At 35.8% G+C, this 27,555-nt stretch overlaps 2 protein-coding genes across 3 annotated transcripts in view; one reads left to right on the plus strand and one right to left on the minus strand.

Moving 5' to 3' along the window:
• LOC133530575 (dual specificity tyrosine-phosphorylation-regulated kinase 2) overlaps positions 1-27,555 on the minus strand; it is a 209,478-nt gene that overhangs the window by 47,620 nt on the left and 134,303 nt on the right. The window lies entirely within an intron of this gene.
• On the plus strand, positions 1,758-7,932 carry LOC133530579 (uncharacterized). Its single transcript, XM_061868543.1, has 2 exons — positions 1,758-2,915; positions 6,690-7,932. The coding sequence occupies exons 1-2, from the start codon at positions 2,874-2,876 to the stop codon at positions 7,245-7,247; spliced, it is 600 nt and encodes a 199-aa protein (XP_061724527.1). The 5' UTR covers positions 1,758-2,873; the 3' UTR covers positions 7,248-7,932.

Here is a 27,555-nt window from a genome sequence, read left to right on the forward strand (position 1 = left end):
AGGCGATTTTTTATTCATTTTACTTCTTCACAGCGTTAAATACATATATAGATTTCATAAACGGCCTAATAAATTATTTAGTAACATTTCGCTCCGCCATACTGTGCAGCCTGTGGGTAAACTTTACTCAGAGATAGGACCTCTGGGTGACCTTAAGGGTGCAGTACAACAACATCCTCAGGATGCTGCTGAGGCTGCCAAAGCACTGCAGTGCATCAGGCATGTTTGCCGAGGCACGGGCGGATGACTTTTTCGCCATAAGGCGGAAAAGAATTGCCTCGATGCTAAAGCGAGTGCGTGGCAGCAGCAACTGTATGCTGAGGGTGTTGGCGGAGCGCCTGGACTGCCCGCTAACAAAGTACTGGGTTGATGTGGTCATTGGTAGGACCAAGTAGTAAATAAATTATTTTCACTGCTTGCTTCTGCCAATGGAATGTTGCACTTTTATTTTGTTTTCATTATACTTAGTATGTAAATGAACTAACATATAAAAAATAAAATAAAAATTGTTTATTTCAGACATATAAGTGTCCATAGAAGTATTAGTGAAACTTAAGTCTTAGTGTTTATAGTCTTTTTAAGTTTCACTAATACTTCTATGGACACTTATATGTCTGAAATAAACAATTTTTATTTTTATTTTATTTTTTATTTTAGTAGTATTAGTGAAACTTAAAAACTTAAAAAGACTATAGTCTTTTTAAGTTTCACTAATACTTCTATGGACACTTATATGTCTGACATAAACAATTTTTATTTTTATTTTATTTTTTATTTATAATCCCCTATCACAACATGATTTTAACAAAAACAATAAATAAATAAAAACTATTTAGCCAAAGCTGATTTACGTTGATGTAGCTAAAAGCTACGAGTATATAGGTAAATAAAGACTATGCCAATACAAGCATGTATTACCTACAAATAGACTTAGACTAAACTAATCACGACTAATATACAGCGAACATAATCTCAAATGCATTGCGAGCACTGATGAGTAAATACTATAAAAAGCTTGCAGATCATCATATGTGTATCTCGTACGAACCCGAAACCTACGAGTATAAGAACAACATAATAATTACTCCTAAATAACCAAAACTATTTACCCAGGGCTAGATTACAAATATTAATCTAACTAAGAGCTAGAACTACGGCAATTCTCTTTCTTTGAACTCTTCAAGCCAATACAAGAGCGGGCTACCTTTTCTATAGATTATAGATAGATGTTGCATAATCCAAAATGCATCGCGCAAAGTGGTGAGTAAATACTGATTCATCACATGTTTATCACTAGATATTTCGTAAATACTAATTTACGAACCCGAAACCTGGAGATAAATAGGCCCCTTTGCTCCTAAATAATTAATTAAAATCACCCAGAGCTGGACAACTAGGCCACTTTTCTCCTAAATAATAATAAAATAATCTTTTTGATTTTTTTTTTATTTTCCCTACCCAAATGTTGTCTGGAAGAGATCGCTCTTTAGCGATAAGACCGCCTGTTGTCTGTCTCTATCACTAATCATTTGTTTTTCTTTAAGCTGTATCTTATACTGAGGTGTGCCAATAAAGAGTATTCTATCTACCTATGTGTCTATCTAGATGGATTAAATAATCTAACTAAAAGCCAAAACTACGACGATCTAAGATCTAATCACGACTAATCACAGCACAGTGATGTTTCCTAACCCAAAATGCAATTACTCATCAATCCTAAAGACTGTAGTTTCATCATATGTTGATCTCGCAGGAACCCGAAACCTCGGTCTAGGGACAACTAGGTCACGTCGTAAACAATCACGTATTCTCTTACGTGACGATCGACACGCCTCCTAGCCTAATTAGTTTATTGGCAATCTGTGATAACAATGGTGAAATAATGCAGAAAAAAGCAGAGCTGATAAGCGCTATGGCTCTCTTACAATTAACCTTACGGCATCAACAAATACGGTGATCAAAAATCGTGGGCCCAAACCTCGATTGTGCTGTATGGAGCTGAAAAAACGTTCTCGAAAAAATGCAAAAAGATGACTAAAAATTCGGTCAGGATCCTTATCACACACAGACGAGAGGTGAAGTTCATCATAAAAGCTATTTCTCCTTGCTTCGGTCTCCTCAGTGCTGAGGGTCGTGACCTCCTACGTGGACCACATGATTCCGGATGGCAGATTTACAAGATTTCCGATTCCTTGCGACTTCTATGGAATCACGGACCTTGAAGTCATTATTTTAACGACTCCATTGGCAAAGTTAAGTCTACTGCTACTACTACTTTGCAGAAGTTGGAAAAGTTAAGTCTTAGCTACAGGTTGTGACCAAACGATGCTTATTTTCTAATAGAAATTAAAAATCTTAGAGACTTAAATCAGCAAATTAATTGTCACTAAACTGAATAAAAATATAGCGCCTAGCTAGGGCATATATCGAACTACACGACTCAAATTTCAAACAACGTAAATTATTTATCATCTCATCGAATATACTTAAATAGTGGTTTGCTCCTAAAATTTGAAACAGTTGTAAATTTAAGCCATGATTCTAAGTACCCAGAAACACCGCGAACTCATACAGATCCGCGAACTGTCTTAGCATAGATAATGAATGCGAATCGAGACTAAGTTGGGTGCAACGCACTAGACGCATTTAGACGGGCTTCCCCGAACCCCCACCCGAAATACTTAGTACTTGGGGGGCGACTTCCTGACCGTTCCCGCACTATATATATAAAGCTGAATCGGGACCGCTTCAGTCGTTCAGGATAGCTCGAGCGGAGAGCATTGTGCCAAATCTCAGCTTCCCGAGTGAATCGTGTCAACAAAGTATTACAATTTTTCATCAGCAAATCAGAAGTGAAGTTTAAGTGTTCCAAGATGCTGGACAAATCTGTGCTGGGTGCTAGTTGGGAGAGCGTGGTAAGTTCAAGTTTTGTAATTGGCGCGTGTGAAGTGTCAACGACTCAAAGTAATAAACAAGTCAATACAATAAAGTACCGCTAAAAGGCGCGTGCTATAGAAGTTTGGTCGTCGGTTTATAAGCTCTTTGAGCTTGATAGAGGCTTATTTGTATTACGGGACAGTTGCAGCCCGCTATTACGCAAGTGCATGGTCAGTTTAATGTTCTTAAAAGGCAACTGACTTGTCTGTGCTTAGCCACACAGTATCAAACTGCAGTAAGCGGCTGGTTGCCACTTAAACTTAACGGCGTTTTCTGTAAGACGGCCAGGCAGGCATTGAACCGAGCGCGCTTGAATATGGAATGAATTTTGAAGCACTTGACATTGCGTCTTTCACGGTTTCGTGAAGGTTTGATACGAATTAATCAACGTCCAAACTCGATCTTCCGTGCCCAATTGAGATTTTAATAATAATGATTACGTCCATCTTAAATGGAGTCGATTTTATTCGGTAACTTAAAGGTTGCCCGTTGAACTTTCGAACTTAAGCAACCTTGACTGAATCAATGCTCCACAAATCTAATTTCGTTTTGTAATCGTCTCAAACAATTAACGCAAATTAGAAATTGTTAATCAGGATTATTATTCATTGGGGTATTAATTATTCTGTTTAATTACGGTCAGATTAGTGATTGATTTTGATTCGGAATGGCTATGAAATATTAATGTATTCTAAATTAGAGGTTTTAAAGGCTTTTGAATGAAAATTACTTACCTTATTGCCGTAGGGACATGTTACGTTCAAACAACATAACACAACCATTAGAAGTTTTAAAGCGGAAGAAAACGTCAACTCTAATGTCTATAGAAAGCTTGAAAGCGAATTCGAATACAAAAACTAGTTATTAAAAAAAGCTGTTACTTCATTGATAAATAATAATTATTACTTATTGACACATTGTTTAAATTAGAAAGTGTAAAATAAACATGCTGTCATCGAGTCTGACGTCGATACCGGGTTTTCTGTCATTTATGAATTCGCCTGGCGAATTTGGTACTTTCACCGTACTTGCGAAAACGGTGTGACAACAAGGGCGTATGTCGCTGCAAAATACAGTCGCATACGACGTTTCACACGTGATGATTTGACGTTGTTGTAACGATGCCTAATAATAGTTGTCATTTGCTAGTTATTCCGGTTTATGGTTTCGAAAGTCGAGAGTTAGATCTGATAAAAGGAACCACGATCTGACAAATGAGATTAGAAAAATAATTAATCACACGGAATTCATTTAAATTTTATTGGTGTAATTAGCTCGTGTCAATAGGAAATAGAGACTTTTTTCCTCAATCTTTTAAACTTTCCCCGAATGCAGAACAAACGATATATTGATTGCTACAAAACTGAACGAAATAAAAGCAATGTCATTAGTTGTAAAAAAATAAGGAAAACTATCTTTTATGGGTACGACAGGATTCAACTTGTTACAAGTTGCTTCGGGTTATTAGTACAACGTCCTTAACGCTGGTGCAATATGGTAAAAAAAAGCGTTACTCATCCTAATTTTTGTACGTAAAAAATCTGTGTGGGCAAGTAGGTAACTGTTAGTCAGAAAAGTCGTCACAACTATTTTTAATTGTCGCGATATCAATCGGTTATTAACCTTGCTAGTTACCGCAATAGAATACTTGGCAATGGCCAAAATAGAACCAAAATCGATTACGTATCAGAAACGACCTTCTGATCGCGGAACGATTGTGTGCTTCTTTGCGTCATTTCTTACAAATTACTTGGAGTATATTGAGAACTTATAGAAAAAGGGTGCAAAATCAGAATATAAAAAAAGAACTGGGATTAAACATCAAAATGTAATGGCCTTTTTAATCTTAAATTAAAGTCCAGTTGCCTTTGATTTATCAAATTAAAAGCTATAACGTCGAACGGTATATTTCGTACCGTTACATAATTTTCACTTTTTAGTATTGAGAATATAATTTGCTAAATTGGATACAGCATAAACATATGCTGCATTTGCCCTTAAAATAACAGTGGAATAGTTTAAAAAATTGCACGAGTAATATAAAATTTAGCTAAAAGATTACTCAGCAAAACAGCGTAGCTGTAAATCGCAAAAAAACACGTTCGAGCGCCGGTAATGCTTTTTTTGCACAACATTCGCACATATGCACGTCTAACGGGACCGGAAAGTAGGCTCTGCTCAACCATACCAAAATCAACTTTAAAATTCAAAATCGAGAGCTCAAATTACAATACTTGAGAGCACGAATCAATAAACACAGGTGCCATCACCGAAACGTGTCAGGTCACGGATAGAAAAAATATTTACTCCACTCAGTTTTGTATGACGTTGCAGCTAGTTAAAAATAGTCGTTGCATTGAACGTTTTTAACAATGTCGAGAATAGACGGTTGACGAATTTAACTTTAGGTTGTATCACCTTCAGTCCTATAATAAAGGTCCAGAAATAGTTCCACTCGTAACACAGAAATATTATACGCACGCATATTACGACATATGAGTCGAGTACAATTTGGGGCGCGCATGGGCTAAACGCACACTTGTAGTAAATTCCTCCATTCCAGTAAATATTTACCTGAAACAAAAACGTACAAAGTTAGATTATATAATGTCTGTACCCTAATTTAACGTGTTAATTAGACCGTTAACTAGCACCGGGATTAGAACGTCTATTTACAGTGACCCCATTTCGCGACCCGAATTCGCGAGTGCACCTTTTTTTCGGCACCCATTAAAAATAATGTTACACAATACAACCTGTCACAACAGCAGATCTGCCATGTCAAGCGGACACGAGATATATCGTTTCAAGGTGTAACGGTTTTTGAAAATTAGGCCAGAATTCTAAAACCAAACACTGGTAAACGGTGACCTTTCTAACGGGCCCGAAATTAATTGTTATCCAGATACGACTAAACTGCTCGAAACTAGGTCTCCAAACCGGACTGATTATATTCGGTTACGAAACATAAAGAACAATGAGCTGGAACCACAAACTACAATATTAATAACTCCTCTTAAACTTCAGTCTAATGAACTCTGATGATAACCCGTCTATTTCTGCTCGACCTATAAAATATTTGACCACTCTGCAACATTCTGGATTCCAAATAAATCCCATAAAAATCATTGCACAATATGAAGACTCGAAATATCCGCAACATGAAAAACAAAATTTGAGAGCGCACTCAGGCGTTGGGCGTTGGGCAACAACGGTTATTCGGGCAGTTAACGCGAGAGCTTTTACTTCAAACGATTTGTAAACAAAATATTTCAGGAGATTGATGACTCTTTCATTTATCACCTCTGAGCCTTGAGTTTGATTGTTATGTCGTGCCTTGAGCACTCTATCTACGTGTAGATCTCGACAATAAAAACTGGATCTTTAGTAGATAAGCTGTGACTAATCGCCAATTACTCTTGCTTTAGAGTAAACTTCCTAGACAGTTCATGGATAAAATCGTCGAAGGGAGCAAGGGCTTCAAGGCATATGCTGGCGACAGGTGGAACCAGACATGTGGGCACCGAAGGGCCACAATGACGTAAGCGAGACGTCTAATAAAAACCGACGGCCGCAGAAAGGGACAGCTAAGCCCTACACGCGCTCGCAGTCACGTAGCAAATTTATTTTATTGGTATTTTAAATAATTCTCAAGATCTCTTGTACTTTATGTGACAGGCCAAGAGAATAATGACCATGTCGTTGCAGATTAAAGATTACAGAAACTAACTTTATGTTTTATGTCGTTTCAGGTGTCGAGGGATGACTACGAGATCGACTACAGTCCGAGTCCGAGAGGGTCTCCGTTGAAGGACACATCCAACATCCAGGAGGATCAGACGTACTGCATCAGCCGTCACAACCCCAACCGCACCTTCCGTCGAGAATCAGTCATTGCCTCTTGGAAGAGTTTGAAAAAAGAGAGAGAGCAAGCTTTGGGAAAAAGGATTGTCTACGTAGACGCAGAAAACTTCGAAGATTACTACGGAAGGAACAAGGTTAAGCGTTGCAAGAGCGAGAGGACAGCAGTTAGAACGGACAGTGTCGTGAGAGCTCCTAAGAAAGTCAAAAGGACGTATTCGGTCCTATACAGATATGACCCTAATGAAGAGAAAGTAGTCAAAGAGTACAAATACCAACTGCCAAAGGAGCAAGAACCAGTAATGCCGGTCAGTTCGGCGATGCACAAAGCTTTTTCGGAACCTTTCCTATGCCCCGACAGGACACCAAAGAAGAAAGTCAAACGTTCTTTCACCACCCTTCTGAACATCAAAACGAAATTCTTAAACATATTCACTTCGAAGAGTTAAACTTCTCCTGTAGTTTTAATTGGAATAGTTGCTCAATTCAATGCATTTTGATTTAAAATGTAAGAGTTCTCAGAGGAGTTGAAATTGTGATCGTTTAATTTCTAGTCATAGATTGGCGTCAAAGGACTGTAATTGTAATGTAATAATAAGATTATTGGAACATTTTAATGGCGGTCCAGAGGCTTTGTCGCGGAGTAATCCTTTTTAATCCGGAGTTGAACCCTTTTGAGAGCCGTGGTGGGGACGATACTTTGCTATATTTAATGTTTTGTGTTCTGGCCAGTTTCAACCCAAATTTAATTAAGTATAAGATAGTATTAAGTGGTATTTTAAATATGCTTTATATTAAAGTTACTTCTGCGAAATGGAGTACACAAAAGAGCTATTTGATATTCGTTTAAAACACTAAGTAATATTTTCTTTCAGCACAGACTAATAGTAATTATCTTAATTGACGGACAGAGGTTTCGCAGAAATAATTAAGTATAGAAAATAATAAGGTAGTGACGCGTACCAATTGTATTTAATGCCATAATAGATGTATAATGTGATATATTCGTGTGTTGTGATAATTATAAATAAAATAATTTGATTGTGGTTCATAAATTGTAATTCATGTTACATTTTTTGATACCAAACTATACTAGTCTCGTAACATATTATTTTATTAAAGTCTTACTTTGTATGTAATGCTTTATATTTTAATTGAAATATATAGTAATTGCAACAATATTATTTTAAATTTTAGTTCATTCCTTATAAGTTTAATTATAATGTATGTAGTCAAGTAAGCTGAATGTAGAATAATGACATATCATAGATTTTAGTTGTGAAAGTTAATGTCTGTAATTGATTATGGATACATAATGTACTGTTCCTTAGATCATTGAGAGGGAATATTTCCCATACAATTTAGAATACATTTGTGGGAATAGAACATCAATATGTGCAATCAATATTTAACTTTTCTAGAAGTAGGTAAAGTACTAAATGCCAAATAATTTTGATAACTTAACTTTTAATATATAAATATAATGTATACAGTTTCCCATTTTAAATGTCTCACGTATTGTAAGGAACAATATTTACACTTACAAAAAAAAGATAATATGTAACTATTGACTTATTTAGTTATTTCACAATATGAAAGTAACGTTACACAAAGTTTATTAAAATGAAAATAAATTATATATTTACAATCATAAATGTATTTTATTGAATTAGTTTATATTTTATAGTTCCATATGTAAGCTATTAATTTCACAATAAAACGTCTAACATAATAGTCGTGACATTCGTGACAAAGATTTAATCGGCACTTTATATCTTTACGAGTGTGATTTATATCAATATATAATAATAACTATGAGAATTACTAATGGTTACAATAACAGTCAATTTATTCAGTAATCAATATACTTCAATAATAATCAATAAACGTTAATATAACTTGTGGACATAATTAGATTAATTTACATTTCTTCGTACGATACAGGTATTGTATACGTGAAATACATACGGTAAATTTTTACTCGTCTAAAAAAGAAAATAAACACTATGTATGTATGTGTCTTGACTGAACCTCAGTTTAATAGGTTTGCATTTCGCTCTTCGATTTATATTAGTCGTGGCAGTGACATAATTTCAAATATTTTTATAATTGATTCATCACATATTTAATTATTTTTTTATCTCGCAGCTGAACAGGAATCGTCAATTACTAACCATTATTATTCTGTTTATAGTTGAATAGAATTCATTTATAGTATAATGTGGCCAGTTATTAAAGAGTGGCCTGTAATTGACGATTTACTCTATATTTTTTTTAATATATTATAGGACATTATTACACAAATTGACTAAGTCCCATGGTAAACTCAATAAGGCTCGTGATATATATTATATATAAATATTTATAAATACTTAAATACAATACATAGAAAACACCCATGACTCAGGAAAAAAATATCCGTGCTCAACACATGAATAAATACCCTTACCAGGATTTGAACCCTGGACTATCGGCTTCATAGGCAGGGTCACTACCCACTAGGCCAAACAAGTCGTCAAATTTGACGTTTATAATTCTAAATTGTAGTTTAACGAAAAAAAAGCGGCCAAGTGCGAGTCGGACTCGCCCATGAAGGGTTCCTTTATGACGTATTAAAAAAACTACTTACTAGATCTCGTTCAACATTTTACCACTTTGGACACACATTTTACCACTTTGGTAGTGTCTCTCGCGCAAACTATTCAGTTTAGAAAAAAATGATATTAGAAACCTAAATATCATTTTTGAAGACCTATCCATAGATACCCCACACGTATGGGTTTGACGAAAAAAAAAAAGTTTTTTTAATTTTATGACGTATTAAAAAAACTACTCACTAGATCTCGTTCAAACCAATTTTCGGTGGAAGTTTGCATCGTAATGTATATAATAATTTTTTTTTAGATTTTTCATTCTTGTATTTTAGAAGTTACGGGGGGGGGGGGGGGACACTTTTTTTCACTTTGGAAGGTTCTCTCGTGCAAACTATTCAGTTTAGAAAAAAATGATATTAGAAACCTTAATATCATTTTTGAAGACCTATCCATAGATACCCCACATGTATGGGTATGATGAAAAAATTTTTTTTTTTTTAAATTTCGTGATATATTAAAAAAACTACTTACTAGATCTCGTTCAAACCAATTTTCGGTGGAAGTTTACATGGCAATGTATATCATATATTTTTTTTAGATTTTTCATTCTGTTATTTTAGAAGTTACGGGGGGGGGGACACATTTTACCACTTTGGAAGTGTCTCTCGCGCAAACTATTCATTTTAGAAAAAAATGATATTAGAAACCTCAATATCATTTTTGAAGACCTATCCATAGATACCCCACACGTATGGGTTTGATGAAAAAAGATTTTTTGAGTTTCAGTTCAAAGTATGGGGAACCCCCAAAATTTATTGTTTTTTTTCTATTTTTGTGTGAAAATCTTAATGCTGTTCATAGAATACATCCACTTACTAAGTTTGAACAGTACAGCTCTTATAGTTTCGGAAAAAAGTGGCTGTGACAGAATCGGACAGACAGACGGACATGACGAATCTATAAGGGTTCCGTTTTTTGCCATTTGGCTACGGAACCCTAAAAACGGCATCTACAGCTGTCATCCAAAGGAACAGCCATATAATCAGGTGGACATTAACAGACCACAGTTATTTACGATTATAAAACATTTCAAGCCAATGACTGCATTTGCATTTTTAAGTATGTTGGCTTTTCTCGCACGGTTTCTCTTGTCCCGAGAAAAATAAAGTAAATATGTGTCTCTTCCCCACCTGACTTTATGTATTTGGGAATCAGAGGCGTCATGAAGGTGACTGTACAAAATCAGCAACATCATTAATAAAGCATATTATCACCCGCATACGTGTTAACTACGCTCAATATGGGACAATGCAACACATGGCGATGCGGGCTCACTATTTAATCCCACGGCTTAGGGTGTAATTAGAAAATAGGTTATTGATGCAATGTGTTGTTGATGGTATTTTAATGCATTGTGATTAGTTCTACCAACAGTAATGTAACCGATCTTTAGGTCTAGGTAGAGCTTATGCCAATCTAATAAAAAATGTGCTTTGGTCATGTAAAGTCAACGATTTTAGCAGGTGATACGAATATCAATTAACAGATATTATGTTTCTACACACGGTTTTATTCGGTACTGTTTAATTTCCCTACATCGGTCAAGACACATGCTTAAGTGTTAAGACCAAAACATGGCTTGACTCCACTTGTATTTAAGAAATAATATAATTAACATTAGAGCCTGTTTCAGAATATCCAAGTCTTGAAAAAGCTACTTTTCAAGCTTTCATCGTTGGCGTTTTACAATTTACTATTACAAATAAGCTTAACTGGTAGATAAAGTGCTAGGTTTTGCAGGAAGTTTTACCTGGCAGTTAACCTATTTGTTAATTAGCTATCCAAACTTTACTGGGCCATTGTGAAACAGGCGCCTAATATTTGTAATAAATTAAACCTACACAGTTTCGATTTTCTACATCGATCAATAAACCAGCGAAAACAAAAGAAATCAATAACCAGGGGTAGTCCTTCACATTTAAATTCCATTCAATAAAATAAAAAGACAGATGGCGTCGTGAACTAAATGTTTGACGACAATCATCTTAAAATTCAATTCATTAGGCGATATTCAATTGGCGATAGAATTGTATTATTTGTTAACCTGCATACAGACCAGCGAGCAAATTTGGAATTATCAGAATTCTCGCAACGGGTTCGCTGTGGTGCTGAACACTATTATTACGAACTGTTTTTATAAATCTGTCAATGAGTCATAATTATAATGTACATGACAAATTGACAACCTAACTCTTTAACTGTTGTCACATTCGGTTTATGCATTTAAGTTGACCGTATGTTTACAGATCAAAACTAGATTAAGTTTTAATTATATTTGTCTGTTTTTGAATTTAAAATATCGGTAAAATAAATGTCACAGGCTGTACCAGGCGCAAGCCCGTGGGAACGGCGAAAATATTAATAAACCCCATAGAGCCTACCGCGAACAACGTCCGACCTGTTGTCTCCCTGTCACACTTACGTGCGACAGAGAGGCAACATGATTAGCGGTAGGCCCTCAGTATGGCGTCTCCTGGTCATTTCCGTCGACACGCCATATTCCCGGGCCATAGCGGCTATCGGGGAATATTCGCTCACTCCAGTCTATACCCAGCATAAAAACTACGTCACAGGCGGTACCAGGCGCAGGCCCGTGGGAACGGCGAAAATTTGAATAAACCCCAGTAATGGCCTCTCCTGGGCACTTCCGGCGACACGCCATATTCGCGGGCCATAGCGGCTATCGGCGATATTCGTTTATGTTTCCGGGCCCTAAATGTGGGACATTGTAAACTTGTGCGAGACTTTTTATGAGTTTCAACGATTCTCTTTATTTTTTATGGTTCAGTGAGGAGTTGAATCGTTTTGGTCAAACCTATTTTTCTAAAGAACCTGTGATGATGATAGGGGAAGCATTAAAATATGGTTTTACTTATCCCTCCTTTCAGAAATAGACAGTGATGCAACAAATTTATCGCATTCAGTAAGTTGGATTAAATGTGAGTAAAATTACTAGAGTTGAACTCGAGAAAAGAGGAGAGCAGAGAAAAATTTAGTAGGTACCTATTTATTCTAAAGTTGCCAATAATATTTGTTACACATATGTGAAGGCTATATTAAAACAATGCAAAAGAATAACATCATATGATAGCAATCATTACAAGCATAATATTGATATAACATACTGTTAAGATAAGATAATGATTTATTTGCTAATGGTAGTCAGACAAGTCGTTACAGCATTCTTAGATGTCAAGGGTCCGACAAGACAATAACATGTCAGATGTCAGCCTCAAGTCTAAAACAGCCGCATGTCTGTGTCGTTTGTGTCGACCCAATAAAAATTTACTTTAAATCTGAGGGCCGCTATCGAAAAGTCCAAAACTGTCATCTGCTTCTCTATCGCTCTTGCATATTCAATTCAAGCGACAGTGAGTCTGGAGAATCCGCGATTTCAACCGGCTTTTATTATATTTTTTGGCCTAGGATTGTCTCATTTCAAACATAGACGGAGAGAATTATACTGTCTTTGTCTTTCGCTAGTATTAGCACTAGCACTCAAAAGAAATGGATGAGTACCTATAAATTTATTTGTTCTTACTTACTGACAGATTCTGTTTGAAAGACTATAAAAGAGCAAATATCTGTTCCTTTAGACTATAAGACCTTTTACGTCTCATCAGATAATAGATAACATCAAGCATGCATTCAGTTCAGAGTAATGTGTAATTATAATTAATGTAACGACCTCTTATGATCGACCTCAATTTTTGCCCTTGTCTAGGTCTATTGTACCGACCCAATTGATGTTAGCGTTAAGTGCACTGTTACAGATAATCCGGGTTGAATAGAGAAGGCCAAGATCAAATAACATTACATATACAGTAACCCACGCTAACGATAGGGTTTTAAAAAATTGAATATCCTGACAAAAGGTCGGACATCATCCTAAAATTCCTGCCATTTCTTGGACGGTATGTCTCCAAAATTCACGATTTACAGTTACGAATACCCCCTAGCCCCTTAACTCGCCAGCATATAGTATAGCTACACCGTAACCTTCCCTTTCCTCTGCCCAACTCCAAACTTTAAGCTAACTTCGTGGTTAGTTGAGGCTTCTTAAAAACCCTGACACTCGACAAGTCCCCCCGGAGGATTACCCCAACACCCTGTAGACCCTAACCACAAAGCTTCCTATTTATAGACAAAACATCTTGAATTATTGGTAATAACTACTAAGTATCTCGCAGATGGCAATATATTTTATATGATTCTTATAAAATAGCACAACTTTGAACTTTATTAAAACAAAATAGCATTAAATAGGAAAAGCTCTACAGCTATTATAGTCTCAAAGGCGTTGCGTTACGATTTCATTTAGAATGAACGTTATCAGTGCGTTACTGCTCCTGCATGGTGTGTTTTGTTAGAATAATGTCTATTGCATTGAAGTATCTATTAAGTTGTGTTAAGATTCAAACTTGAATTATTTTGAAGCTTTTCTATTAACACTTTTATTACTATTTATTTTATGAAGTCGCCAATACAAATAAGGTAAATTTCTCCTATAATGTAAATTGTATTGGCAGTTAAGACATCAATAAATGCATTTATTAGATAAACACAAATTTTATTCAGCTGCTTAGGTTGTAAATGTGTAGCGGTTTTTTAAGTGTTTAATCTGTTCAAGTATTCGTAAAAGGAACTTTGATGATTCACTTCCGTTCTTCCATATATTTTAACTAAGGTTTAGAGGTTGTGAAGTTAGGGCTTGTAGAGTTAGAAGTTTGGCTCTACAAGAGATCTGATAACCTTTTGACAATGCGAGCCTTATAGTTTCGTCTTGGCAACATTTTACATGAAAATGTTTTTGATAGTATTTTAATTTTCATAATTAGTTATTGGCCTAAATGCAGAAGTTTTTTATTAGCCTATTAGACTACCCAAAGCCACTGGGCAAAGGTTTCCCCCTCTTTTCCGCCATTTGGTACTGTCCAGTGCACACTCCATTCAATGCACGCTTTACAAACGCTATCCAAACTGTGCATTACATTCTTTTTCATATGATCCATCTCATCCGACCGACGGTGATTTTTTACTTTACTTACTAAAAACCAGATAATGCCGCATTTCTTTCTTAAAATCAGCGAACATTTACCTGTAAACAAACAAATCGTATTAAAAATACAATCACAATCAATTTAATGTTATTAGTCACTTTGCTATTAAATTAAAGGTTTAAATTTAAGGCCAGCAAATCATTGAAACGTCAGTATCAATTAGCTTTACACCGGCACCTATCTTAAAATAAATGCAATTTATCCGGTTGTCAATAATCGAATGATTGCATTCACATATATCTTACTTATTCGTATTATTTATTTACGTACAAATGACCCTGTATTCTGACGCGGCGTCAGTTTCCGACTTATATGTATTTCTTTAAATGGGTACACCATCGTATGATTGAAATTATATGAGATGCAAGTTATAACAAGCCATTGCATTCAAATATCGATCTTACCACCCAGAACAAACAGATTCAAATCGCACTGACAGATAACTTCAATCAATCTTTGGGCATTATGGCTCCATCGATGATTCCGCCAACGTCAAGGTTTAGGAAGGCACGGGCTGACAGATGGCTTGTTCATCTTAAACAGTCGTGTATAGGCAAATCGTGACTTGTCATTTATAAAATGACAGCTGTTGTTCTGTTCTTGCAAGATATTACAGTTTATTAAATAAATCGTTAAACTTCTAATAATAGCAAAGATACCCATACATTACTGCTTTACTTGCTGTTGCGGTGAGTACATGCATAACATAATATTATGTTGAATACAATAAAAAAAAGTTCGTCGTGACAGTAGCGACCTTTAAGTTTCTCTTAGTACACCTGCAACGTAATCAAAGAGTACATCTGCATTTTAATGCAGATCCTCGTGTGACTGTTTTTAATTATCTTAACTAGTATGCACTATCCCTTTTACCCTATTTATCTTACCTGGTCACATATATTATATACTATATAACTTAGTATAAGTTATTGAACTATGATGTTAGTGTAGAATGTAATTCACGAAAAGAAAGACAAATAACGGTTTTAGTATGATAGAAGACAATCTTTGCTTACAGGGCACGGCACCCAGATAAATACTACCTAAAAGCTTTTTTTAATAGTATGCAGGGCAAGATTGAGGGAAAGGAGAGAGAAAGGAAAGGAAAAGATTTCGGTCAAATCAAAATATCTTTAAGTTATCATATAAACATGCACATTGCAGTGATCCCCACCCTACGGCATAGCCCGTATCGCGGGCATCAAGATCATAACGAGAGTCGGCGGCTCTAAATTTAGTGTTGATAATAAAAAACTGTGGGGATTAGTCCAACGAGAAGAACTTAGCTCTTAAAAATCTTAAATAATGACATAGGAGAGCATGCTATAAAATTTCGTTATCCGTTAAATTGCCAACCACATTAAATCAATTAATAATATTAAAGACAGCTAAAGGTCCTTTTAATTTATGAAGGGCGAGTGCTGACTTGACGTATCGTATTCACAGTATATTTTCAGCTGAAAGTTCCTGATCTTAATTTAATGCCTTTACGCCACATAAATTGAGGTTAAAGCTCCATATCTTTTTAAAAACAATAAAGACAACGAGGTTTATGACGCAGCCAATATTTATGTACTCGTATATGTGGTTTACAACTTACGTTTACTTATGATCGGTGTATGGGAGTCATTATTTTAACGAATTTTTATACAAAGGTATTGGTTGGGCACCACATGACTTAAGAGGGGATGAAAACTCAGGAAATTAGAAATATACAAAAGATACGACGCGCCGCGCGAAACTTGCAACGTTGTGACGGAAGACCCGGAAGACGCATTAAAGTTTTTCCTCAATAACTCTGAAAGTATACTGTGATTAAAATTTTGCTATTAAAATCCCTCGGCTATATCACTAGCTATTTTATACTATAGCACGCAGGGTAACGTTATACAATTGAAAATAAACGAAAATTAGACAAGTTTTCGTGATTTTTTCTATGGAGACAATTTTAAACTTTTATGGTTAGTTTCTGAGTGATTTTTATGAGGGCATTTGCTCTTGATTAAACGGTGTAAGAATTCAATATAAAAACTGCACTTTTGCAGGGGCTACCCTCTTAAAGCTGATTGAGAGGATGCTAGAATGCACGTTTGCGAGACCGTGATTAGGAGCAGAGGACCTACTGCGAACCACATTCGACGTGTTGCCTCCCTCACACTTGAAAAATGAAAATGAAAATGAAAAATTAATTTATTATTGCACACACAAGCATGGGTTCAACAGTGGGAAATATACACTAAGTTGAGGTTGCGTGCATACAGCGATAGTTTTATAATAAACCGTTGGAACAGGGGTCCCCAAACTAGGCATAGCCTGTATCTTGGGCAACCAGTTAATGAATTAAAAACTAGAGAATTATGCCTAAAATATAGATACTATTACTATTAAAACTTAGCTACTAGGGATTTTCGTTAGTCAGTCTGTCAGTCAAGTCCCCTAGGGCTAAGTGGAAGGATAAGTGTATTAGTTAAGCAACATAAATTACTACAACATATGGGCAAAATCGAGACTTGTTAACCTAATATTTAATGTTTATTTCTCGATACAAGCGTGTATCACCGTATCATTACTGCACTATCTCCTCAGTCTTATTATAATCAATAGTTAGCAACCAGTCACATATAACTCGCTTTGCCTGTTTAACAGGGAGCTCCTTAATGTTGCAGTATTTTACAATTGAATTGTACACTGATGCTTTCCCATAGCTGCCGAATCTCCTAGCAAACTTAGCTTTTGTTGAGGGTTTTTTTAGTATAAAAGTGCGCTTTTTTAGCATATCATTGTGCAATACCGTGCCAATCAAATTTTTATGGGTAAGTATACAGGCTCGGAGTATAAAGAGCTGTCGAATGTTCAAGACTTACGTAGGAATTTACAAGTACGACAGAGAGGCAACACGTTGAACATGGTAGGCCCTCAGAGACTTTGCAAGCGCCAGTGGGTTTACCAGTTATGCCAGTGGGACTAGGACACACCGAATGACTTTTTCTAAAGCAGTTTTTTAACGGTGTTTATGCTCTCTAACTATGAAACTAACTGCTAACTCCTATACTAAAAATATGTCATCAAAGAAGGAAAGACATCAAAGAAAGAAATGCTGTGGATTCCATCCCAAATGTACACTAAGTTCCTTTCAGGTTTGATATTCACATATTTAGGTGAAATCAGTAGGAGCTTGCTTAAGTAGGTTCGTTTTAACGTAGTAAAACAGTAGCCATCAGGGTTTATTTACGGCGCGCGTGCCCGTTGAAGTGAAATGGACCATTAACGTCAAATGAAATCGTACAGGTAATTGATTAGATCGAATTGACGATGGTGCGCCTTTTAAAATGAACTGATCGATATTCTTTCCAATACGAAATAGAGATAAATGAAAAGTATTAGATGACTATGACAAGATGATCTGATATCAGTTCTTCAGTAATAAGATTAAGCAAAACTTTTGCCATTTCTTACGCATAGCTATGAAATGAATTATCCTATGGTCACATATGGTAATACATTGTGTTATAGGACTAAGGACGGTCAAGTCACGTCACGTCATACTACTTACTCTAATAAGAAACTATAAAATTATTATTTAATTCCTGTCAGCTGATTGTCATTCCTGACAAGTCAAGCAGGCCTTTTTTAAATATTCGAATGTCGTAAGTTGAATTAATTACATTAAATTAACTTTACGATTTAACTCACGTGTTTTTACAAATATTGTTACTATAGTTATATGCCTACTTCTAACCGTTGTTTATGAGGTCTGTTTCTTTGTAACAAGATTCAGATAACAAAGATTAAAAATAAAATAATACCCTTTACGTAGATACATTTCTGTTCCTCTGTATGAATATAATTTGCGTGCTAATACAGGCTCTACGTGTTTCGTCCTTGCCCTTGGCAGGCCCCGTCGCGTCTGCCGCCACAAAGGTTCTATTTATAAATATGGTTATAGGGTACGACGTTTGGTCCTTATGGTAATTAGCTTTTGAATGTGAACACGTTTTAGCCATCGAGTTGACACATGTCAGATGTTTAAGGGTTAATTAAGGTCATGTCAGTCATGTGTTAATACAATATTAGTAAATCTGTATCTGTACAGTTTATTAAATATCATATATATGGTTGTCTAAGTACCCACAACACAAGCCTTTGAGCTTACTGTGAGACATACGGCCGAGGCGGTGAGATACGGTGAGATTTCTTTAACTAAAAACGTTACTTTTGACACTGACAGATCAGTATCGTATCGGTATGACATCTTATAAGCATTATTCGAATTGGGCCGTTAGTCAATTGTGTAATAATGTCCTATAATATTTACTTATTCATTATTAATCAAAACTAGTCAGCAAACCATCAGGCAGATAACAGTTACCTGTATCTATGTATATGCATATGCATACCCTACTTATATTTTTAACGTACCTAGTCTCAAACCGCGGGCTCGCATCGAATGCACGTTTGCATGTTTTCAGGTTTTCCCTCGAATTCCTGGTCAAGTGGCATTGCATGGAGTATGATTTTGCATTATTTTACATATATTTTCCATCCCTAACCCCGGGTTAACTCTCTTATTCGATAAGGAGTTCACACGCCATATTCCTCGAATACAATCCAATGTAATATCTATATATTTTGAACCTTATTTCCGAGTATTAGGACTTACAATTGCATGGCATGTTTTGGTCTAGTTGTTAGTAACGGAAATCGTTCAAATGCCTTAGACATGTAAATGCACTTGCGATTTAGTTCCCAGGAAAGTAAACAGTTTTTCTAGTAGATAATTACCGGATAGGTACCATGGTTTGTAGAGGTATAGAAACTTTGTTACTTTTGGGTTCCAGTACCGTGTTAACAAATACATACATTTGGATCATAAATCTCAACTTCATCGCTGTAACATTTTGTTGCGAATGCAACTTATTATTGTATAAAAATATTCCGTATGCAGTAGCTAAACGCAGCCGTCGGGCTCGGCTAGTATTCGGAGGCTTTTCAAAAGCACCAATCAAAGAGCATATAATCACTACGTTTTAAGAGACGGGACTTCCATACTAGCGAGTGGACTCAGTTTGATTCGCAAATCATTACCAAAATCTACGACAAAGAACTGTCAAGGAACCATAATACCAACATAACCGATTTAAATAGTGTAGTACGCTACACGCTTGCGATTCTTATCGATATCGATAAAACGGGGAGGGTTGAAACATAGGCTCCTGTCTACAAATTTTGTACTCGAAATCAGATTAGCATCGAGTCCACATTTAAGTTGTATGTTATATAGTGGATAGGTCGGGCTTAATGTGGACCCGAATTATTTTAATACAGTTTTTAAGTCGTGTTTTTTTATTTTTTATTTAAAGCTTTATTTTCAAAAAGTTCTGCACATACATGTTTCAATAAATGTTACTTTTCTATGGGAAGATGTATCGTCAGGTCTTCGTTCCCAACAAATTTGACCCACTGCCTGCATCTGAAAACGTACAGCCTTGGACAAACATGACTTTATCTACAGTTTATATTCCAACTATTTGCTAATGAGATGATCAACTGATTATTTAGCGCTAATATGCATCTAAAAATCATGTTTTTCGGCATCCAGTTATCAACAACCCTTTATCAATGCTCTAACTTTTTATGTATTTATATGTCTGTTAATCACGAGAACCGGTCTGGCCTACTGGGCAGTAACCCTGCCTATGAAGCCGATGGTCCCAGGTTCAAATCCTGGTACGGGCATTTATTTGTGTGATGCGTATTTGTTCCTGAGTCATGTGTGTTTTCTATGTATTGATATGTATATATCGTTGTCTAAGTACCCACAACACATGTCTTATTGAGCTTCCTAAGGGATTAAGTCAATTTGTGTAATAATGTCGTATAATATTTTTTATTGATCACAAAAAGAGAGATTAATTTACTTACATTTCAGATTAATATATTAAATAATTACTAGATTTAAAAAAATGTCAAATAATGACCATTAATGCATAGATGATAGATAATTTTCCACTGAAAATCTTCGACGAATTAATTTTGTGTCATATTGCATGCAAGTTCACAGGAAATTTCACATATTTTATTTAATTACACTGATATACAAATAAACTTACAATTATCGATAGTTTTAGTACATCCCTAGTTCACAACTAAAAATAATATAAAATATCAAATTTTCGATGTGTTTAAAGCCTGCTGCACCAAAATAAGGTCAAAAGTAACTAAAGCAATACGTACCGGTCTTTATCCAAGGGAAATTTCGCCATAAAATCCCTTTTTCGTGATTTTATTGAGTGGCTCGCTTGCCACATATTTCACACTTAGTGACCCGTTTTCTCGGTGGCATTGTAACAAAGTCGCTCTTTACTCTGATCACGGTTCACTATTTTCGATATTTTCACTAAATAATAAAGAAATTGCACGAAATATCCGAACAAAACATTGAAGCCTTCATAACAAACAAAACAATTAGGCTGACAGTTGACTTGACGTATACTTGACAGAATAAATAGCACTGACGTTTTATTTTTCTTCGTTGGCAAAGATTTGCGAAACAAGTTCCATACAAAACTTATTTTGTTCCTAGTTGCGTCAGCCTGGCACCAATAGGAGCGCTCCACATATTTTCTAACGCGGTCAATTAGAAGCATCTAAATTTAATTAAACCACTTTTTGTACTGATCAAATATTGTAAATCACTCTTTCATCATCCTCCATACTATCAACACCCACTTTTACATTCACATTTAACCGTTTTGGCAAAAACCCTTGTAAACCAGTACCTTTTGGAAGACTATACTTCACTTTATTATAAATCGTAATTTTATTTGATTCGTTGAGATACTGACCTGCACGGCGGCTACACATTTCTATTGCTACTTGACTGTCATGAAACGTGAATCATAGAAAAATCGGAAATATAAGTTACGATTGTACCGTCTAGACTCCCGAGCGACCGTCTGGAGCCGAATGACTAATGTGCGAGTTAATCGATGCCACTTCGTTTAGGTTCTACTCTTAACTAACATGTGATCTCTGCTACCTGAATCTACGAATCATTATAATCCAAGAATCGGAAATATTTTAACGAATCGGCCATAGGAATACGAATAATGATGGGACTTAAAGAATATCACTTCATTTAGGGGGCGTCCTTTAATTACGTGAGGTGTTCAAAGGGGGAAGGGGGTGAAGCCGAATATCAACGAATATAACGTGCGGGAGAGGAGGCGGTGAAATCTCACGACATCTCACCAGACGGGGATCGGGATCCAAAAATCTTCAAAAGCACATATTGGACGCCCCTTTAAGTTATTCATTTAGAAATCATAAAGATTTCACAAACTATACCGCCCAGATTCAGACAAGCAGCCATCTTTGAAGCCATTTGGCACCTAAATACCACTTAATTCAATCCTCCTATGACAGTTCATTTTTATATGGAACAGCTGTCACATACAATGTTTGTGGGCATTTTTTGGAAGTATAACACATTAACTTATTTAGAAATGTAACATTTAAGTAATAGTAATGCGTGTAGTTGCCGAGTGTTATTCAAGCAGCAAAACTGCCAGTTTGAGCGCTCTCAACACGGACGGCGTCAAGCCCTGTTCCGGTGACGTCGTTAATAAATACCCTGACGCAGCCAACGAAGCATTCATTCGCTAACCAGCCGTCGAGTTGTAAAGAAGTATCAGATTAAGTATTGATTATATTGATTATAGGTATTAATTAGCTAATGTTGCCTTTTGCTTTGCATATCAATTATTTAAAATAAAGTAGTATAGATTATGTTTTAACTTGCTAAAGTTGCTTACATGTTGTATTTAATAAGAATCAATTAATGATTAAATATAGTACTGTACTTTACTATTATCCACCCTGTCTAGTTGTAGGTTTATGGTACAATAAAGAGTGTTATTTGGTATTAACATTGTGTTTCTCTCATGCGGTAAAATCTTATTTTTTTTCATTATTTTTTAAATGAAACCTATTCAAAAGCGACTTGAAGGACCATCATACGCATGAGGTATATCAACAAAGTTTAACCGATTAACTTTACTACGAACACTAAAATGTCGCTACCTGCTCTCGTACCGAGTATGAATCATACAAGGATCCGAAGGATTGATTAATGATCCTGCCGTCTAGACTCGATCGAACGTGTCGAGGGTCAAAACTTGTAACTTATTTTATTTGTAAACATACATAATTTCTCTAAAATATTGCTTTATAATATTGCGATAACAATTGAGATGCAGTTGTACAAAACCGTGTGTCAAGTCATTAACATCGTAATTTGTTACATTGCTAATTTGCTGCTTCCCCTCCAGTTTACCATGAGAGCACCTGCCGCCGAAATATTTAATATTGTGCAGTTTCCATTGACTGTGCGTGGTGCAACCCGGTCTAATGTTATAGTCTCTTTTTCTAGGACCGTCTATTATCAATTTCACGATACGTTGCTGCAGCTACAAGCTATAAAACGCATATTTCATGCAAAATAGCAGACACCAGCACATTAACACGATGAGCGCCGTAATCAACAAGTGCTAACCATATTGATCCGATGTCTGACCCATTACCATAACAAAGGATCTGGTATGTTCCCATTGCGCAGGGAAACTGATTAACCAGCATAAGAGTATTCTCCGATTATATGTCGTCGTTCCGTATCTCTAGGTCACGCTACATTGGCCCAAAAGAAATTGATTCGAACGAGCTCTCATAGCAAATGAGAAAACAAGGCTTGGCTATAACCATCGGTACTATCATTCGAGCTTTCGACTCGGGAGAACCAGCATAAGTATGAAACCTATACATTATCGGAGATCACGTATAAACTGGACTTAAATATTGACAAGGGAATTGGGAATACAGACGCTGCGCAGTTGCCACGTCTCATGTTGGTCTCTGAGTTGAGTGTTGATTAATTAATGAGGTTAGGTAAATTAATTAAGGCAGGATTACTGCACCTTTGATCGAAAGATGAGGGTTAGATAATTATGATAATGCTATTAGAAGTGCGGCAAAGGTCAACCAAAGTAATCAAGACCACTTACTGGAGAATTTGACATTAATGATGGCATTGTCACATTTTATGCATATGGCATGCAGAGTTAGCGTGGTGAGACTTTAAATTCAGTCAACATTTTGGCGGAAACGTATGAAATAATGTACATGTGATATAAGCATTATTGCACACACAAAAAATAATAATATACAACAATGTAATTGTACAACAAAGGCGAATCTATTCCTGTATGGGATCCTCTTCCAGTTAACCTTTGAGGAAATAAGTAGAAAATAAGTAACGATGACTGAAAAACAAAAACAAAAATGTAAATACACGAACTCTAAGCTATGCAAGTTTTTTAATACACAGACGCGCAGCGAGAGTGAATATTTGTTGTCAAGAAAATTAGAACTTTCTCGTGATATTATTCACTCATTTACATTTAAGGCCTCCCGTCTTCCCTGGCTGGGTATTTTGAACGATAAGCGGTGAATAGGCGGCATCTGGTATGGGTAGTTTTCGACAGGATAATTATGATAAAATATCTAATACAAAAAAAAAAACCTAAATTTCCCTAAAGATTCATAAGTGAAATGTCACAGAGGCAATCTGCAGTTATGACGATCATTATAATATTACACGCTATGAGACTCGATTACATGTAGCTATGCCAGCAAATAAATTTATAGTCCATAAAGACAGCTCATAAATTTCAAATCATGCGTATATCCCTGAACTCTTTGTTTGGTAAAATAAAGAGATATTATTTTTACTACTTAGGTACACTGGTTATTATGAAACATAAAGCTTCTAGTTTCGTCCTAAATATAACTACAATTTGTGGATTTAACGATAACTCAGTATGATTACACTGAAGTTTTTTGCTATAAAAAAGTATACGGGTATATATATAAATAGTAGCTCAATAAGTTACCTTTACGATGCGTTGCTTGACCAATGGTTCACATGCCACAAATGACAATAAGCTGTCAAGCTATCCAGAGGGGAAATGTACTTCACTGGTATATGTAAGTCCAGCTGGGCTGATATTGATGCGGACCCTTTCAGAACCTTATTTTTAATACACTACTTGACTTCTATGTTATCCGTAACTTCCTCATACCCGCAAAAAGAACATAACTTCAGGTAATTTTGGACAAAAAGAAAATTCTTTTAATTTAATAGTCGGTTAGGTACTTCTGAGAGAGTAGCCGTGGTAATGTGGTACGGTCTAGGCATTAAATATCAACACGAGTGCAAAAAAAAATAGATATTTACACGACCTTATTACCCATACATTAATGTAATGTGTGCATTGTTCTTGTTATGATTTGGCATTTTTCTGTGTCGATATCTAACACTTTGACTGTACGGAGTTTTAATTCTAAGCCAGTTGCCCCTTGCCGTTGCTTCTTAGGTGAGGAATTTGTGTCGTTTTCAACAAGGTAAAGAAAAAAGGATAAGTAATAAATTCGTCGAGTGGAAAACGACCGCGCTCGCACGCACGGCTAGAGCTGATGTATATTAAAATTCGGAAATACATATTAAATCTCTTTTTTCAGGTCACTGCGCCATTTGCATAATGGATATTGGATTTTTGACATACATATTCATTTGAAGACACGGCCCTTGAACAAAAAGCTATAATGTTGTGCGTCAGCAAACACAAAGGGCCATGAGGCTTGGCCGGCCGCCAAGTTGGGCCACAACAATGGTGCGAGATGTTAGCTGGACTTGTTCTATTGCCTACTGATACGAGGCTATTATGGCCCGGCGATTATACGGAAGACAACGGCGATTCAACTATCGAGTTAAGGTGACAGTCCATTTCTGACCGCAGCTGCACTACTGCTCCGACATTACTGCAGCGGCCTGAACGCGTCGGTGTTATTGTCAATTTCCATAGTAAAATCAATGACAATACCGACTGCACGTAATATGGTAATTTTAACGTATTTCCGACCGCAGCTGCACTACTGCTCCGACATTACTGCAGCGGCCTGAACGCGTCAGTGTTATTGTCAAATTCCATAGTAAAATGATGACAAGACCGACTGCACGTAGCATGGTGATTTTTAGTGTTTGGTGTACATACCAAAGAGCATATAATCACTACGTTTTAAGAGACGGGACTTCCATACTAGCGAGTGGAATCCCTTTGTTTCGCAAATCATTACCAAAATGTACGACTAAGAACTGTCAAAGAACCATAGTACCAACATAAGCAATTTAAATAGTGTAGTACGCTACATGCTTGCGTTTCTTATCGATATCGATAAAATGGGGAGGGTTGAAATATAGACTCTTGTCTACAAATTTTGTACTCGAAATCAAGTTAGGATCGAGTCCACATTTAAGTTGTATGTTATATAGTGGATAGTTCTATGAGTGGACTAATACGTGGTCGAGCTTAATGTGGACTCGATTTTTTTTTAGAACACCTTGTTGTTTTTCACTACTAGGAGGGATCACTTTTTTTCCTCTTTTTGCATACTTCTTAGGTTAAATAATTTAATTTAATTACCATTAATTAAATTTATTTATTTATTTGTACCATAATAATTTCCTCATAGGTGATGTGAAATGCAGTATGTAAATTTATCACGTGGTAGCAAAAATATTTCCACCTTAGGGTGGTATTCCACCTATCCAATTTCTTGGTCCAATGTCATTGCATCTCACTCTGTTATTAATCAAAATGTGAGACGCAATACACATTGGACAAAGAAATTGCATAGGTGGAATACCACCCATAGGCGTTAACACTTGAATCCCTCACTACGCTAGGATTCTATTTTAGAATACCTCGTTACACTCAGAATGTAATTATAAAATCCTTCACTATTTTTTTTTCTTAATTTTTTTTATTAAAAGCACTATTTTCAAAATGATCTGCAGATACATGTTTCAATAAATGTAACTTTTTGATGGGAAGATGTATCAGGTCTTCGTTCCCAACAAAAACCCACTGCCTGCATCTGAAAACATACAGCCTTGGTTATGTACAGTTTATATTCCAAGTGTTTGCTAATGAGATGATCAACTGATTATTTAGCGCTAATATGCATCTATAAATCATGTTTTTTTGGCATCCAATTATCAACAACCCTTTATCAATGCTCTAACTTTTTATGTATTTATATGTCCGTTAATCATGAGAACCCGTCTGGCCTACTGGGCAGTAACCCTGCCTATGAAGCCGATGGCCCCAGGTTCAAATCCTGGTACGGGCATTTATTTATGTGATGACCATGCATATTTTTTCCTGAGTCATGTGTGTTTTCTATGTATTTATATGTATATATCGTTGTCTAAGGACCCACAACACATGTCTTATTGAGCTTCCTATGGGATTAAGTCAATTTGTGTAATAATGTCGTATAATATTTTTTATTGATCACAAAAAGAGAGATTAATTTACTTACATTTCAGATTAATATATTAAATAATTACTAGATTAAAAAAATATGTTAAATAATGACCATTAATGCATAGACGATAGATAATTTTCCACTGAAAATCTTCGACGAATTAATTTTGTGTCATGAAATTTCACATATTTTATTTAATTACTTACACTGATATACAAATAAACATAAAATTATCGATAGTTTTAGTACATCCCTAGTTCACAACTAAAAATAATATAAAATATCAAATTTTCGATGTGTTTAAAGCCTGCTGCACCAAAATAAGGTCAAAAGTATCTAAAGCAATACGTACCGGTCTTTATCCAAGGGAAATTTCGCCATAAAATCCCTTTTTTCGTGATTTTCTCGAGTGGCTCGCTTGCCACATATTTCACACTTAGTAAACCGTTTTCTCGGTGGCATTGTAACAAACTCGTTCTTTACTCTGATCACGGTTCACTATTTTCGATATTTTCACTAAATAATAAAGAAATTGCACGAAATACCCGAACAAAACATTGAAGCCTTCATAACAAACAAAACAATTAGGCTGACAGTTGACTTGATGTAAACTTGACAGAATAAATAGCACTGACGTTTTATTTTTCTTCGTTGGCAAA

The sequence above is a fragment of the Cydia pomonella genome, chromosome 23 (assembly GCF_033807575.1).
Source record: "Cydia pomonella isolate Wapato2018A chromosome 23, ilCydPomo1, whole genome shotgun sequence".
Classification (NCBI taxonomy): domain Eukaryota; kingdom Metazoa; phylum Arthropoda; class Insecta; order Lepidoptera; family Tortricidae; genus Cydia; species Cydia pomonella.